Here is a 16231-nt window from a genome sequence, read left to right as displayed (position 1 = left end):
ATGCATCTGCCTTTTGGCTGGATGGGGGGCCTTTTTCAGGGGTCTGGCTCATGTGACATAGAAAAGTGATTAATTTTTGTCAAGTCATTTCTGCATGAAAGAAGGATGTTGGTTCAATGATGTTGGCAGCATATATCAAGAGTTAAGCATACAGTAAGAGAGAGATGAAATGATAATGAGTGAGACATAGGAAATAAGTAGGTGAACTTACATAAAAAAAACAGCAGGAAATAGAAAGAGCATAAAGATAATGGGAAGAGCATAATAAAGACAATAGGAAGAGCATAATGACAATGAGAAGAACATAAAGGATAATGGGAAGAACATAAAGAATTACAAGCAGAAAAGTAGAAAAAGAGAGCATAGTGGAATTTAGTCATAAGAGAAGTACAGGTCTTCACAACGACGAGACTTCTTCCGGAGCCAACACCAAAAGCCTCCACCACGAACCGAACTTGCCAATGTTGATGATGCGCTCTTGTTGACCAGTAGCTTGAACTTGGATATCCAATGCTTCCAAGAGACTTATCTCTGGAAGATGTACCTCCAACGTACCGGTTCCTGAGCGCCTTAATCTGATATTGGCAGCATCATTCTTACTGGTGTTCATATAAATGGACGTGGAAAAGTTCGTTGTATATAGAGAGGATAACCGTGAGAAGTCAACAGTAGGGTACGGAGTGATTACAGGCTTAAACAATTTTAAGTACACTGCTCCTGTACGCTTGTTCAAACTTGTAATTTCAGCCAAGACATCTTGACACCCACTGCTCTTTCTGATCCTAAAGAGACCGCTGACGCCTCGCTTAAGAGTCACCTTGTGCTCATTGTTGTCGACGTTTTCACGGTTAGCTCCGCAGTACAACTTGCGGAAACTGTCGTTTGCTCGTACAAAATCAATGATCTTGTTGCTGGCATGAACAAGTCGACCGGACGCGACATGGGGAAAATAGCCTCCATTGACAATGCAACGAAACATTGTATACCATCCAAAGGAAACAAGTAGGTCTCGCGAAGGGTTGTGGCGGTTGGTGTGGAAGATGTGTTCTCGGAGGAATTTGTTGAACTGTTCGCCTTTTTCTGATTCAAAATGAATAGCAGTGGCGAAACGTTCGATATCCTCCACGATGTGATGTAAGATGTATAGCTTGGGCTTGTTACCCATCTTACTGTTGGCGGTCATATTTCCTTGCGCAATAAGGAAATTGTCGACAACACCAATCATAGCCGTCAATTCCTCCGTCTTCTTGTTCAGCAGCAGCTTGTACATAGAGAACTTTGTTTCTATCTTGGATATAAATAATAGCGACATGACCTCTCCGTGTACACGGAAGCAGTCAAAGAACGCCCAGAGACCCTCCATTTTCTCCTCGCTTTTTGCTGACCAACTATGATGGAGGAGATCGTTGAGGATGACGGCTGCTTGCTGGCTAATAACCTTGTAATCGCGACCGACAAAGGAACGGCGAAGACGCAGACTACTGCTGAGCATGCGACGAAAGGCTTTCGAGTCGTAGCTGTGGCACTTGAGCTCGTCGCTGTCAAGATAATTGCAAAATTCAAGCAAGAGATATTTAGTGACTCACAGCATCGTGGTGTGCAGTATCTCTACTAGGCAGTCTTTCGTAATGTCAAACGCCTCGAGCTTGCCCAACGCCTCCCCACTAGTCATTTTATATCCTACAGCAGTAGGATTCATTGTAAATGTGTCATTTGGCAATCGCACCGGATCCTCCAGATCAAGACCCATTGACAGCATTGCAACGTCAGTAATATTGCGAGGTGGAGCTACCCAGTGCTCATCACATCGTTTATAGTAGTAGCACTTGCGACAAGGGAAAGTTGAAGCAAGGCCTTTGCTACACAAGAGTTCGGCGTGCCGTAGATTGTCGGCCGAAATAAAGCACAGCGGCGCCACCACCAACACGTCCTGATTGCTAGCAGCATCGAACATCACCACACCCTTTTTAAGCTCGCACAAGTCCTAGAATCATTTTCGGCGTAGCAACGAAGTCGCCACAGCGAAAATGAGTGACCCCGATGACCCTGACATTTCAATTCAAGTGGCGGCAAATGACCCCGGCCTGACCCCGGCCTGACCCCAGGATTTAGCCAATCAAATTACCAGAACGTGATGAGTAAGACAGCAAAATAGCAGAAGAGCCAGCTCCACTTCTTTTATTACTTACTCTTCAACACAATCGTTTACTACCGCTTTTTATTCTATACATATTAAAGCAAGAGCCGTTGCAAAAAAAGGTATTTAGTTTCTGGGATGTTAATTGCTAGAGGAGCAGTGGCATTGGGATGGCGAATGGTTTACTCTCTTTTGCTAGTAGCAATTGCTGAAACTATTAGCCATTTGACGAGGACAGCAACGTACTCCAGTAGCAATAGCAGCACTACAGCAGCAACTGTTACAACAAACGGAAGCTACGGCACCCGATAATAATAACGGGCAAAGTTTATTACAATACCATTGACTTGCCTGCATCACAGCATGACCACAACATAAAGCAGCAAACCTTGCACCAGCCTGCACAATACAGGCCGCTTTTCTTTTTTACGGTATACGAGGTTGCGAATAACAAGGTGAAAACGTCGAGTATATGCCATTAACTTTCTACAAGGGGCATCAGCCATAGCGGCACGTGTTTATTTCTTTCTTTGTATCAGGCAAACTGGCAGACAAAAAAAGAAGCTATCCCCGCACGACGATATCTCGCCATCCAGTACTCCAAAAAACGAACTATTTACTGTAGTAGAATAAGGACGAGCTGACGGGCGTGACGATATTGGTCTGGTGTCTCTACCATGTCTTTACGACGAGCAAAAGCTAGGAACGGTACGCGTGCATTTTACTGTGGATCATATACATATACACCAAAGTCAGCTAAAAAGGAGCGATCCCCGCACGACGATATCTCACCATCCAGTACTCAAAAAAACGAACCGTTTAGTGTGATAGAATAAGGAAGAGCAGACAAACGTGGCGACGGTGGTCTGGTGTCTCTGCCATGTCGTATCGACGAGCAATAGCCAGGAACGCTACACGTGCACTTTTATTGTGGATCATATATATATATATACACCAAAGTCAGCTAAAAAAGGAGCGATTCACACACGACGATATCTCACCATCCAGTACTCAAAAAACGAACCGTTTAGTGTGATAGAATAAGGAAGAGCAGACAAACGTGGCGACGGTGGTCTGGTGTCTCTGCCATGTCGTATCGACGAGCAACATCTAGGAGCGGTACGCATGCACTTTACAGTGGATCATATACATATACACCAAAGTCAGCCAAAAAGGAGCGATTTACCGCATGACGATATCTCACCATCCAGTACTCCAAACAACGAACCGCTTAATGTGCCAGAATCAGGACGAGCAGACGAACGTGACGATATTGATATGGTGGCTCTCCCATACCATGTCGACGAGCGACAACCAGGAACGCTGCACGTACACTTATAGTGTATGCTATATATATATATATACACCAAAGTCAGCTATAAAAAGGAGCTATTCCCACACGACAATATCTCGCCATCCAGTACTCCAAAAAACGAACCGCTTACTGAAGTAGAATGAGAACGAGCTGACGAACGTGAATCTGGTGGTCTGGTGTCTCTACCATGTCGTATCGACGAGCAACAGCGGTGAAAAGAACGTGCGGATTATATGTAAGAGGTGCTTCAAGCAAGTTATTAGTGCGACAAGGATCCAGACATAGCAATATCCCGTTGTTTTATAGATGCGGATGGGAAGCATATAATGCAGATAATCGTAGCAAAGCTGGTTTTCTCTGATAGTTCTGTGGTGGTGACGCTTATGTGCAGGTAAGGACGTAATAGAGAGTGTATAGTATTAGCATGTTATAATAAATTGGTATTTTATGAAATGAGATTCTGTTGTCGTGCATTGTGCAAATGGTGCTCTATACTCTTTAAGCTTTTAAATTCACTAATGGATGTGGCATCTGCGGTTATGATGCATGTTTGTATATTATATTCCAATCTGTGGACGTTCCTGGAGCATACACCCGGTATATACAGCGTTGCTGCTGCAAATTGCCTTTGAAGGCTCAATAATAACGAGTGACCCCGATGACCCCGAGATTTCAGTTCATGTGGCGACGGACGACCCTGGCCTGACCCCGGGTTTTGGCCAATCAAATTACCAGAACGTGATGAGCAAGACAGCAAAATAGCAGAAGAGCCAGCTCCACTTTATTTTTTTTTGTTCCATAACACACTCGTTTACTGCCATCTTTATTCGAAACATATTGAAGCAAGTGCGCTTGCAAAAAAAGGGTATTGAGTCTTGAGATGTCAAGTTGTTAAAAAAAAAGTGGCATTGTGATGGCGAATGATCTAATCTCTTTTACTACTAGTAATTGTGAAACTATAGCCACTTGACGAGGGCGGCAACCTACTCCAGCAGCAACAGCAGCACCACAGCAACAGGCATTACAACCAACGGAAGCTACGGCACCCGATAATTATAACGGTCAAACTTAATTACAATGGCGTTGACTTGCATACATCACAGCATGACTACAACATCAAGGTAGTAAAACTTGCACAAGTCTTTAGAGGACAGATCACTTCTTTTCTTACGTTAAACGAGGACGTGAGTAACGAAATAACAACGTCGATTATGTTGCATTAGGTTTTGTTCAAGTAGCATCAGCCACGGCAGTGCGTGTTTATTTCCTTTTTTTTTAATCAGGCAAATTGGCAGATAAAAGCACCAGCTATTCCCGCACGGCTGTATCTCACCATCCAGTCACTGGGCTTGCAGGGGAATATCAAGGGGTAGAAAAGAGCTTGATATTACCTTGATATACAGCTTTTCTATAAAATATAAAGGTGTTTTCAAACACCTTGATATTTAGCTTTTCGAGTAAATATCAAGGTCTTTTTACACCTTGATATTTTTATGCGCATGTAGTCCCCCAAGCTCATAATTTGATTACATCATGCATGTAGATGTCTATAACGGTCTTACTATACATTGCATTTGGACCGGGTGCCTTCTGTACTAGGTTCGTAAAAAGAAGGATTACGCATTGCATATTTTCGTTCTTTTTATCACACATATAGTAAACGGACAGAGCATGCTATTGGTTTTTATATCCATGGTCATGTGTAATATATATATTATTATGGGTGTCCACAACCGTTTTTATTATATTTTGTATAAAAAATCAATACAAGATTATGCTCTATAGAACATTAAAAGAACGTCATCAAATGTAAGTCTATGTTATGTAATGATTTTAAAAGGAAGGCTGTAGTCGAAAAGAGATAGTGCAAAGGATGGCAGTCCTGCTACGGAAAAATGCATGTTGAGTCAAATTATAAGTGAAAGCAAAAGCAGCGCAGAAGGAGATGTTCATAGACGATTTTGGAGATGACATACCTAAAAGACACAATGAAGATTGTTAGTGAAGAATCCAGAATGCATAATTCATAGGATGAAGGAGTTAAAGACCGGCCGCGAAAGGAGCAGTTTGATATATACCAATGGTGCAGAGACAACGAAGCTCGTCATATGTCATAGGAAAAAAGTACTAACAAAGATACATATACCTATAAGGCCTTGATCCTTATCATCCATATGAGTCAGCCGTAATAGTAGCACTCCATTTCATCACGTTAGGAAGCCTTAGCAAGGCATGAATAAGTTCGTAGTGTACATGTGGCACGATGAGATGGGTGATAGATTGTAGTTAGTCAGGGTTATGGATAAATGGTATACAGTAGATAAAATGAAAAAAGGGAAACTTACGCTCTTCTAGCTATATATAACATCTGGCAGCGACAGCAGCTTCAAAAGGTATAAAGTACGAACTGTGTTGTATGAAATGGTATAATGAAGGCGTGCATTAGTATAAGCAAGATAAACCGTAGAAAAATGTAAAAAGGAAAGAATAAGAGCCAAGAGAATCACCTTCAAACAAGACCGTAAATAAAAATCGATATATATAGAAATGGCTATTGTATCTGTTACGTAGTGAGAGGAAGAAGAAGAAGGAGGAGGAAGAGGAAAGAGAAAGGGAATCCAGTGAACCAAAAAAAAGAACTTTTGAAAAGTACTCATCACATGCACACTCACAAAATCCGATCCAAACATTTGCCACAGATTATGCAAGTAGCGCGTCGATTCCACCGACCAGCACTTTATCCATCTTTCTATATTCCAATCTTACCTACCACCTTACACCTTGAGCATGACAAAGTTGTATCCACTTGGCGTTCCCGTAGCACTGGATATTAAATCGTTGAAGAAAGTGGTGGCCTGTGCAATAGCCATGATCGTAGTGAAAAGTAACAGGCCGTGCATAAGAAAAGGAAGTGTAAGAAACAATGCGTAGAAGAAGTCCAAGTATGCAAGGAAGAGCATCAAGTGAGATCGTTGATTACTCCCCCAACACAATCCATATTGTGCTACTTTATTATCGTACCATAACTTTTACGAACCTTTATCGTAAACCACGCCATCCATTTACATTTGCTGCTGGCAATATGTCGCTTGAATTTGCTACATTCCTAAGAGCATGTATAGTAGCACCCATAGTCGATGAGCAGTAATCCAATACGCCCTTAAAAAAGGTAAGAATGAATACACAGTGCACTACATCGTGACCAACCCCAATCCGATCCACATTGGTCCGACTGCAAACAATAATAATGGTTTTCATCTGCAGCAAGTATAAACTAATTGAGTGACAAAACATAAAGTCATTATAAAATACGCTCTCAAAAATATACTTTCCTGAATCAGATCCCTTTCTTGATATCGAACTGCTTAGTGCTAACAACCAAAGTAAGCATAGAGAGTTGCTGGCAATACATTGTCGTTGCATGTACTGAGTTATCCTATAGATGCCTACCATACGTGAAATCAATGCGCAAAGAGAGCGCGAAGCAGAATCCCGTCGTGTGGCCATCCAGCAGGAGAATGCTACTGCTTACGAGCGTGCATTGACGGAAGAACGGCTGCAAAGGGTGGAGACGGAAAACAGGTTGCTGCGCGAACGGTTGACGTCGATAGGTGATACAGTTTCGCGCCTGTCCGAAGCGCGTCCTGAGCATGGGCAGCAAGAACCCGGTGTGGTCCAAACAGCGAGCACGCCAGGCCGTTTGCCAACTATTTCCGTAAGAAAACAATTATACAACGGCGAGCAATGGATTAGCAGTACATTGATGACTATGATGTGTTTGATAGGAGGCCATCCGCGACTACAATCGTACCCTGGGTGATCGTGGTTTCTGTTTCTCGACTGTGCTCACAGATCCATATAATCGCGCTGCTCGTGATCTGATCGTCAGGTATGTGAACAGCCTGAGCCATATCAACGTCAACAAGCGTCGTTTGTTGGACATGGTGTATACGTTCTTTGATAACGAGCGTACGAAGTCGCGACGACCGCCTTCCGCTGCTGAAGAACTGAAAGTGGTTCGGCGACGTTATCAGCGACGCAATACGGTAAGGTCATATAGATTAATTGGTGAGGATTTGGCTATTTGTTGGTAACAAAGGTAATGTTTAATATATACAAAAAATTGCAACGGCGATTACGAGCGCACGAGAACCATTCTGCTCAATTCGATGAGCTCTACTCAGACAGTTCTCGGTTGCTCCAGCACAAGTGCCAGTCTGATGAAGAGACAGACACGGAAGGCAGCACCAATGGGAAGCAGTTGTTGGTGCTGGTGCCTGAATGGCGTACCGATAGGGTAAGACGCTTGCATGAGTGTTTAAAGGTTATGTCATAGAGCTGATGACATCTGTAGGCAAACGAGTTTTTTGCAAAACTGGACGAGATTGTGGCTGCTGGTGCTGGTCTCCGGAATCAGCGAGCGGCACTTGTTGGTAGAACAAGGTTTAGCAGAGCGGTGGATTTGGCACCTGAAGTAGTGTCTACGCTGCCAGCTTGGGCTCACTATTAGAAAAATAAATCGGTTGCACGGTTTCCGTGTGGGTATGGGGAGGGCAAAAGTAGTTATGTATGTACTGTTTCGTAAGAGGATTGTTTAGGGGAGGGGGACTCAGAATGCAATTGATATTGGGGGTCAGAAGAAAAAGTCTTCGCCATATTTTGGGGTGACATGCAAAACGAACACGCGTCCTTTCTTTGTTCCTTTTCTTCTCTTTCCTGGTTTTTTTCTGTTAATCTTTACACTGAACAGCATCTCCTTCATTCGACGCTCTATTCTCGATACACTCGAAGGGAGGGTATTCAGTACACATACAAGCTGCCGCACATTCACAAAAAAGCCTCATTGTTGGAACCAGCATTTGGTACGGTTGGTCTTGTATAGACACGCGTTCCTAGATACTATACAGAACCATCTCTTTGTACAAACGAACACTTTCTTTATACAACATAATGTGCTGTTAATCGTTTTGCTGACGAGCTCAGCAAGAATGTAGGCACTTACGTAGCTGTTTCGACAGTTGAATGGATATGTAAAGGCAAGAACGAATTTTTTAAGGCAGTGAACGGTTTTGTTTGTTGAGGAGGAGAGATGAAAGTATAAATGTAGAGATGGGATATTCATGCGGAAAGTAAAGGGTTTGCCCTTATGCTAACATTTTTTTAGGCAAGGGAATGACTACTGTTGTTCCATCATTATCATCGTCTAGGCTATTATATTTAACGACTGCAACTTGTGTGTTCAAACGGTGAACAGGCACGATGCAATCGCTACTCTCGGCTCGAAATCGACTACTCCATGTTGTTTCCAAGTACTCATCTGTGAAGGAGGGAGGAGGAACATCATCGTCGCGCGAAGCATACCATCGTACAAATGCAAATACATGCTCTGTTGGCACGCTATCTATAGTCAACACATGCCGAAAGAAATACTGTATTTCACATGGCCATGCAACTGGCGGTGGCTGTGGGTTAGTATTACGTTGCCCTAATTCGTACAGAACTTGTACATGCGCTCCTCGCCGAGATCGTGCTGCCATGCTCCGGTAAGTCTGACCTATGATGTCAACTGTCTTGATCTTCTGATAATAATTGCTAACGATTTCCAAGCCAGTTACGGGGTACCAGAAATGGTCGAAAGCTTGGTCGTATACATGATCGTAGAATTCATACAGATATTCATACAATGTGTCAGGCATGGTTGCGGTCGGTCCAGTTTTCAGAGGGTAAGAGCTTGGGGGCAATGGCTCAGATCCTGTCGCTTCTTCTGTGCCCGTTGACCATAAGTAGAACCCATGAATGTCAAATCGAAGTGGGTCAACGTCAGAAGTTTGCTGGATGGGTTGAATATAATCAAGGAAACGAGTTAAATATTCAAAATGATGTGGACGGTCTTGGAATCGACCTTCAAACCAGCGAAGAAAATCACGACCACCAGTCTTTTGCAGAAACCGTTTCAAGAAAGTCACTTCGAAAGACTCCTTCTGGTTTGTATCGATCTCTTTCAGATACCCGTTGTATCTCTCAAAGCTGAAGAGCCAGAATCCGTACAAGGGGCCGAAATCAAGGATCGTCATATCCAGATGCATATGTAAGTGCATGTTTGGTGTTACTGCTTCTGCGCCATACAAGTCTTCAACACCAGTGCAGAAATTCAGCAAATTTGCGTGCGCCAAATCGACCTCGCTCTTAGTAATCGATGGCTTTACTAGTAAACGGCATGCGTTGACAAAAAGTAGCCAATTCCGAAGCAAACGATCTTCGAGGTGTCCCTGCAGCACAAAAGGTGAATACACTAGGCACCATGACTTCCAATCATCAGCAGTCATGAACGAAAAACCACTTTCGATCTTACGCTTCAACGAAACATAGTCGGGTGGGAGGACAATGCCATCAGCCAGTCTAGGTATACGGTCATTCACAGAACAAGCTCATGACATCCATCTATTAACAACGATAGCAACAAACACAATAAAGAACTGCTACTAAAACTTACGTTTGCATTTCCTTCAGATCTCGATTTGTCAGATGCGCATCTTCGATCCAAAGTTTTGTCATACGTTTAGTGGCAATTCCCTTATTCCGGCCCGGAAATAAGAGTTGGGTGTTCCCCCCCACAATTTTTTTGGGATTTCAAGGTCAGCCACTAGAGGCACTGTGCTAGGCAGCAATGCAGTATTTCAGAGAGGGAAAATTTCACCAAGTGCATGTGCTTCTTATATAAAAAGTTTTTTTTTCTCTTGAGTTCATCTCCAAGCATTCTTCAAGCTCTAGCTACAACAACCCTTTCCAAATTGAGGATTTGCACAAAAGGATCAACTTGGTGACGGATTCAAATGGTAAATGTCTCAGATGGAGGAAGGAAAAAGACAGAAAAAGTTTTTTTTTCTTCACTTTGTATAACACGGCAGTAAGAGCGTGATTGACAGTTGCTTTTTCTACGCTTTACAGAACACGTTCATCGTCACTGCACGCCCATTCGCAAGGCATTTGACAGTAGCAGCATTATTGGCATCTGTCCACAGCTCATTTACACACGAAATCAGGATTATTGACTTGGTACAAAATGGAACAAGCTTTTTCTCTTTGCATATGTATAGCACAGTAAACAAAAAGTAACACTCGTTTGTTAATATATTTCCCATCTATAGGACATACAGTCGAGGCATCACAGGTCATGGCATTACTGATGGATCCTTTGAACTCATTCAATGCAATGGCTCAAGACTAATAACATGGTGAAATGGAAGAGGTAAGGGTTATTCTTTTCTTTTTGCTTTGCAAGGTGCTGCAAAAATAACCAACGCCGTTCTTGCTTATCTTCAACTAGTCCTACCAACTATTCAGTACATGGAGCATGCACAACTACTGCTAGCAGCATAGTTTGGACTCATTATGGTAAAATGGTTAAAGTGTTAAGGAGGAGGGAATATGTAGCACTTGCGTTTTTTCTTTCTTTTAGTATTCCTGGCTGCTGCACCGTGATTATCCCTATCATCCTTGCTTTATTCAATACCACACTACAGCACATACACATATATCCACGGACAATTGGAAGTTTGCATAAGCAAAAAGCGAAATTGTAGGTAAGGACAATAGGAATTGGGATGCTGTTCCATGCTGGAGAAATTAGAAAATACAGGGACGTGGTTTTACACCACGATCCACCTTGTTGTATCCGCCATTACAAGCTATCAGGCTCTATGCTGTCGCCTTCGATAAACATCCATATGTGTACATCTGCTTATCGGTTGATCAAGGATTATGGATATACATGATATAGATGGGATGATAATCGCTTTATTGGGTGGAGATATTTATGGAATAGAGATGGAGTGTATTCGATAGGAAATAAAATAAAGGTGATTCAGAAATAGAGAAGAAATTCAATTGTTTTGACGTTGGAAATTGGAATTAGAAGGTGTGGATAGGATGCTGTTGAGCTCAGTGCCAATATCTGCAGTTTCTTCTATCATTTTTTGCACTCTAGTAATTAATTAAGCAACCTTGTCAGCTTTGTTACCATCAATAGTAGATTTACCAATGTGACGATAATTAGCATTTGACCCGTCAACAAGTTGCTTAAACACGCGCCTTAGGCTTTCCTTAGGTCCATCCTCGCGTGGCGGTTGCTCTTGCATAGGAGGACGTGCGAAGGTGCTGTAGTTGCTTGATCGATTGTTGGTATGCTGAATGGCTGCTATCCAGTTCTCTAGAGATGGTCGCACTGTTATAGTCTTGGTATACCGCTCAACAAGAAACATATGTTTGCACAGGAAGTATTCTTTTTTAAACTGGGCACAGGACCTGCAATATAATAAACAGACAACAACATTAACTAAACAATCACAGTAGCTATTGATCAAGCAACTAGTTCTTATACCGTATAAATCACGCGCTCTACCGAAAACGAAGAACACAGATATTCTCTAGATGCGAACTCTTGAACCATATCGCGCAATACCGTGCGGTCAATGGCTTCAGCCTTTATCTCTTGTTTGTGCAAAGCATGCTCATATGGACCCATACGGCCAACGTTGGCTACAAGGCGTTTGATCTCTTCGGTGACATCGAATGAAACGTCCTTGACAAGTACATGGACTAGTAAGTCCAAGCGATGCATTCTCTTGCGCTTCAAGTAATATGTCTTCAACTGGTTATGCCAGGACTCAACGTAATTGTTTGTTTGCATATTGGTAAAGGCTTCTGGCTGGAAACATGCTGCCCACCGTTCAACGCCTTCACCCCCAATGCTGTCTATCCATTGGCGCCGGAAGTAGGAGACAAAGTCTGCTTGAGATCCACTTAAGTCAGATAGGAATGCATCTAGAAGGAGCCTGAACTGATTTTGATCGCCTTCATACAATAATTCAGTTAAGCGTTCCCTGATAGTATACTTGATCTCCTCTGCTGATTGATTATCTGTTTCGACCACTTTGGAATGCACATTCTGCATCCAAGCACGCATAACATGCCAGATACAGAATTGGGTTGTACAATCTGGCCAAACCTGGCAGATCGCATTGTTTTCAGGCAAACTGCAATCAATGGTAATGCGCGAAGGGTTAACACCAAGAGACGCCAAGTAGTGGAACCAGTTGGCCAATGGTGCAGCAGACAAGTCGTCAGTTATCATATAGGCAACAGGCGCACCTCTACCAGCAATGGGATGACGTATGACCATAGTATAAAGTACACCATTATTGTAATGGCACACATCATGTGTGGCATCTAGTGAAATGAATTCCACATTGCACAGGAGGGCTTTTTGCCATGGTGCAAGGAAACCAAAGGCGAAACCATCTCTGCTAAGTAGCCTCTTGTATGGCTGATCACTCTGGCTAGAGGTGGTGTTTTCTGTCCCAATCCATACATAGTAGCCTGTGGATTACAGGTCGTCAAGCCATTTGCCAACAGAAACAAAGTCGTTCTCGTCCTTTGCGCACTTTTCTTGCCGCATCTTAAAGAAGATATTGTAGACATCGGCAGTCGTGATATATGCTGCGCGCTGGTGGTCAGGAGAGTTGTGATATTCGTGCTGCAGGTATACCCTTACATCCCGAACATTGTATCCCTTGCGAAGCTCTTGGTGGATACGCTCCTTTACTTCTTCGGGATTGGGCAGATGCTGAACATCTTGGATGCTGCCAGGTGTATGGCCCGTGTGTTCTCCTTTATACTTAAGAACAACCTTGGTAGTATCCTTGATATAGCAAGTGGCGACCAAATACGCTTTACAGCCAACCTGCTTAGATCTCTTTTGGACCGGACGGCGTTTAACATTGTTGCTACTACCAGCAGTATCTTCGTCCACAAGATCTGTCTGGCTCTTGCGGTTTTTCCCTCTGTTGTCAACTTGGTGAGCGCGATGGCAATAGTAGCAGGCAGTCCACGCAATTCTTGGTTGGGTATTACGTTTCTTTCTGGGACGTTCATCTTGATCTTTTATATAATGCTTAGTGATATGAACTATATCTAGACAGATCCTATATAATCGTTTCTTACCAGTGCGTTCCTTAGGCTTATATTTGGTAGTGTCATGGTGGACATAACACTCACCAGTACTTTGAGGAAGTTTGCTGATAACAGCCTCATATTCCTCAACACTAACAACTTGTTCTTGGTTTTGCCGAGGAGGAATGAGAAGGGGGTTTGCAGATTGCATATTGCTAATGTTACAAGTTGGAATTTGAAATTTAATTCGAGATGGAGATGGAAATGTAAGTTTGGAAACGTAAAAAGCAAGAATAGCTTCAACACGCGATTTTCCGATTCAAAAGCGACACAGTATAGTTACAAATAGACGCATACGTTTTTTAAGACAGTTTGTAAATAATACTTGTCATGTATTCAAGGACGATATAGCTGCACTTAGTAGCAAACGCATTTCTTATGAGAGCAGCACATTTTGCTCACTGACTTCCATTTCTTCATCTCCTCTTCCCATCGTATTAAGCTTTCCTCTCAACAAAAACTGGTTTATTAGGATATTCCATCTTCGATGCAACTACTGTCTAAAATCACGAAGTACACAGATCGGATGATAGGTGCAAAATAATGGTATATATACATACTTGCTGCATTAACGTTGTTGGACATCGATGTACACATATGGATGGTTATCGAAGGCGACAGCATAGAGCCTGATAGCTTGTAATGGCGGATACAACAAGGTGGATCGTGGTGTAAAACGACGTTCCTGTATTTTCTAATTTCTCCAGCATAGAACAGCATCCCAATTCCTATTGTCCTTACCTACAATTTCGCTTTTTGCTTATGCAAACTTCCAATTGTCCGTGGATATATGTGTATGTGCTGTAGTGTGGTGTTGAATAAAGCAAGGATGATAGGGATAATCACGGTGCAGCAGCCTGGAACACTAAAAGAAAGAAAAAACGCAAGTGCTACATATTCCCTCCTCCTTAACACTTTAACCATTTTACCATAATGAGTCCAAACTGTGCTGCTAGCAGTAGTTGTGCATGCTCCATGTACTGAATAGTTGGTAGGACTAGTTGAAGATAAGCAAGAACGGCGTTGGTTATTTTTGCAGCGCCTTGCAAAGCAAAAAGAAAAGAATAACCCTTACCTCTTCCATTTCACCATGTTATTAGTCTTGAGCCATTGCATTAAATGAGTTCAAAGGATCCATCAGTAATGCCATGACCTGTGATGCCTCGACTGTATGTCCTATAGATGGGAAATATATTAACAAACGAGTGTTACTTTTTGTTTACTGTGCTATACATATGCAAAGAGAAAAAGCTTGTTCCATTTTGTACCAAGTCAATAATCCTGATTTCGTGTGTAAATGAGCTGTGGACAGATGCCAATAATGCTGCTACTGTCAAATGCCTTGCGAATGGGCGTGCAGTGACGATGAACGTGTTCTGTAAAGCGTAGAAAAAGCAACTGTCAATCACGCTCTTACTGCCGTGTTATACAAAGTGAAGAAAAAAAAACTTTTTCTGTCTTTTTCCTTCCTCCATCTGAGACATTTACCATTTGAATCCGTCACCAAGTTGATCCTTTTGTGCAAATCCTCAATTTGGAAAGGGTTGTTGTAGCTAGAGCTTGAAGAATGCTTGGAGATGAACTCAAGAGAAAAAAAAACTTTTTATATAAGAAGCACATGCACTTGGTGAAATTTTCCCTCTCTGAAATACTGCATTGCTGCCTAGCACAGTGCCTCTAGTGGCTGACCTTGAAATCCCAAAAAAATTGTGGGGGGGAACACCCAACTCTTATTTCCGGGCCGGAATAAGGGAATTGCGTTTAGTGGTACCAAGGAACAAATTATGCATTGGGTCGATAATAGTACAACGAACGGGATCAAAGTAGCGTAGGCGATGAAGCTCTGACCATCTCGTCCCAGTTTCACGTTCGATCTATCGCCGAGCAGCCATAGTAGCAGCATATTTCCATCGAGTGGCATCACCCAAATTGCCTTCCTTCGTGCGCAGCTCCCAATCATCGACTTCGAAACCAGAGTAGTTTATACTCGATGTACCCTCGAAGACGGCGAACTGGCGAAGGCATTTATGGCAAGCACAGAGGCTTGCATGGGACGTGAATCCACTAGTTTTTCGAGCAGCAGGGATGTTGCATGCATTGTTGAGCAAAGCTACCCGGACAAGAGCGCCTTCTGTTGGATTGCTGTAGGTGCTGATCCTTTTTCCATCATACCACTCCAACAATTCATCAACCAGTGGACGAAGGTAATGATTCATATCGGATGTACTTGGCTCACTTGGACCTGGCATGATACCAACAAGGATTACATTCTCTGTTTTAAAGCGCTCTGACCTCGGCAAGTTGTTGACAGTCAAGTATAGAGCACCGCACAAGTACGTAGAATTGATGAACGGACCAAACCAATCAACGTTAAGCGTCAACAACAACGAACGATATAAAGAAACGAATGGGGCACCACTTCTATCAAGGATACCACGCCACATATCGCCATCATAGATGTCAAAAAATTTGTTTTCATATCGTGTGCGGGAACGCCATTGTTCAATTTTTGCCTCGAACCCTGGTTGCTTGAAAAGCCTCTGTATACTAGCAGCCAAGGGCTGGTACGCAAATTCCTTTACTGGAGATAGGCGACTCCTTAATGCTTTGAACAATCTGGTGCCGCACAATCCTTGGTATCGAATGTCGTCATTAGTGCATTCGGTGGGGCAATCGTCGGATCCTTTCAGGTAGAGACTGTGGCACCGGGAACACGACATATATAAGACGATGTTGTCTGTTAAGACAGAGAAGCCAGTTATACTACG

At 42.8% G+C, this 16231-nt stretch overlaps 1 protein-coding gene across 1 annotated transcript; it reads right to left on the bottom strand.

The window, feature by feature from the left end:
- Nucleotides 1-397: 397 nt before the first annotated feature.
- Nucleotides 398-1699, bottom strand: BDB00DRAFT_861639 (uncharacterized protein; the record flags this gene model as incomplete). The annotated part of the gene is made up of 2 exons (XM_053126043.1): nucleotides 398-1538; nucleotides 1587-1699. The coding sequence occupies 2 exons, from the start codon at nucleotides 1697-1699 to the stop codon at nucleotides 398-400; spliced, it is 1254 nt and encodes a 417-aa protein (XP_052972559.1).
- Between the last annotated feature and the right edge of the window lie 14532 nt (nucleotides 1700-16231).

This window comes from Zychaea mexicana (genome assembly GCF_025766255.1).
Source record: "Zychaea mexicana strain RSA 1403 chromosome Unknown BDB00scaffold_200, whole genome shotgun sequence".
Classification (NCBI taxonomy): domain Eukaryota; kingdom Fungi; phylum Mucoromycota; class Mucoromycetes; order Mucorales; family Lichtheimiaceae; genus Zychaea; species Zychaea mexicana.
Note: the sequence above shows the minus strand (reverse complement) of the source record. Positions and strands in the feature narration are given on the sequence as shown.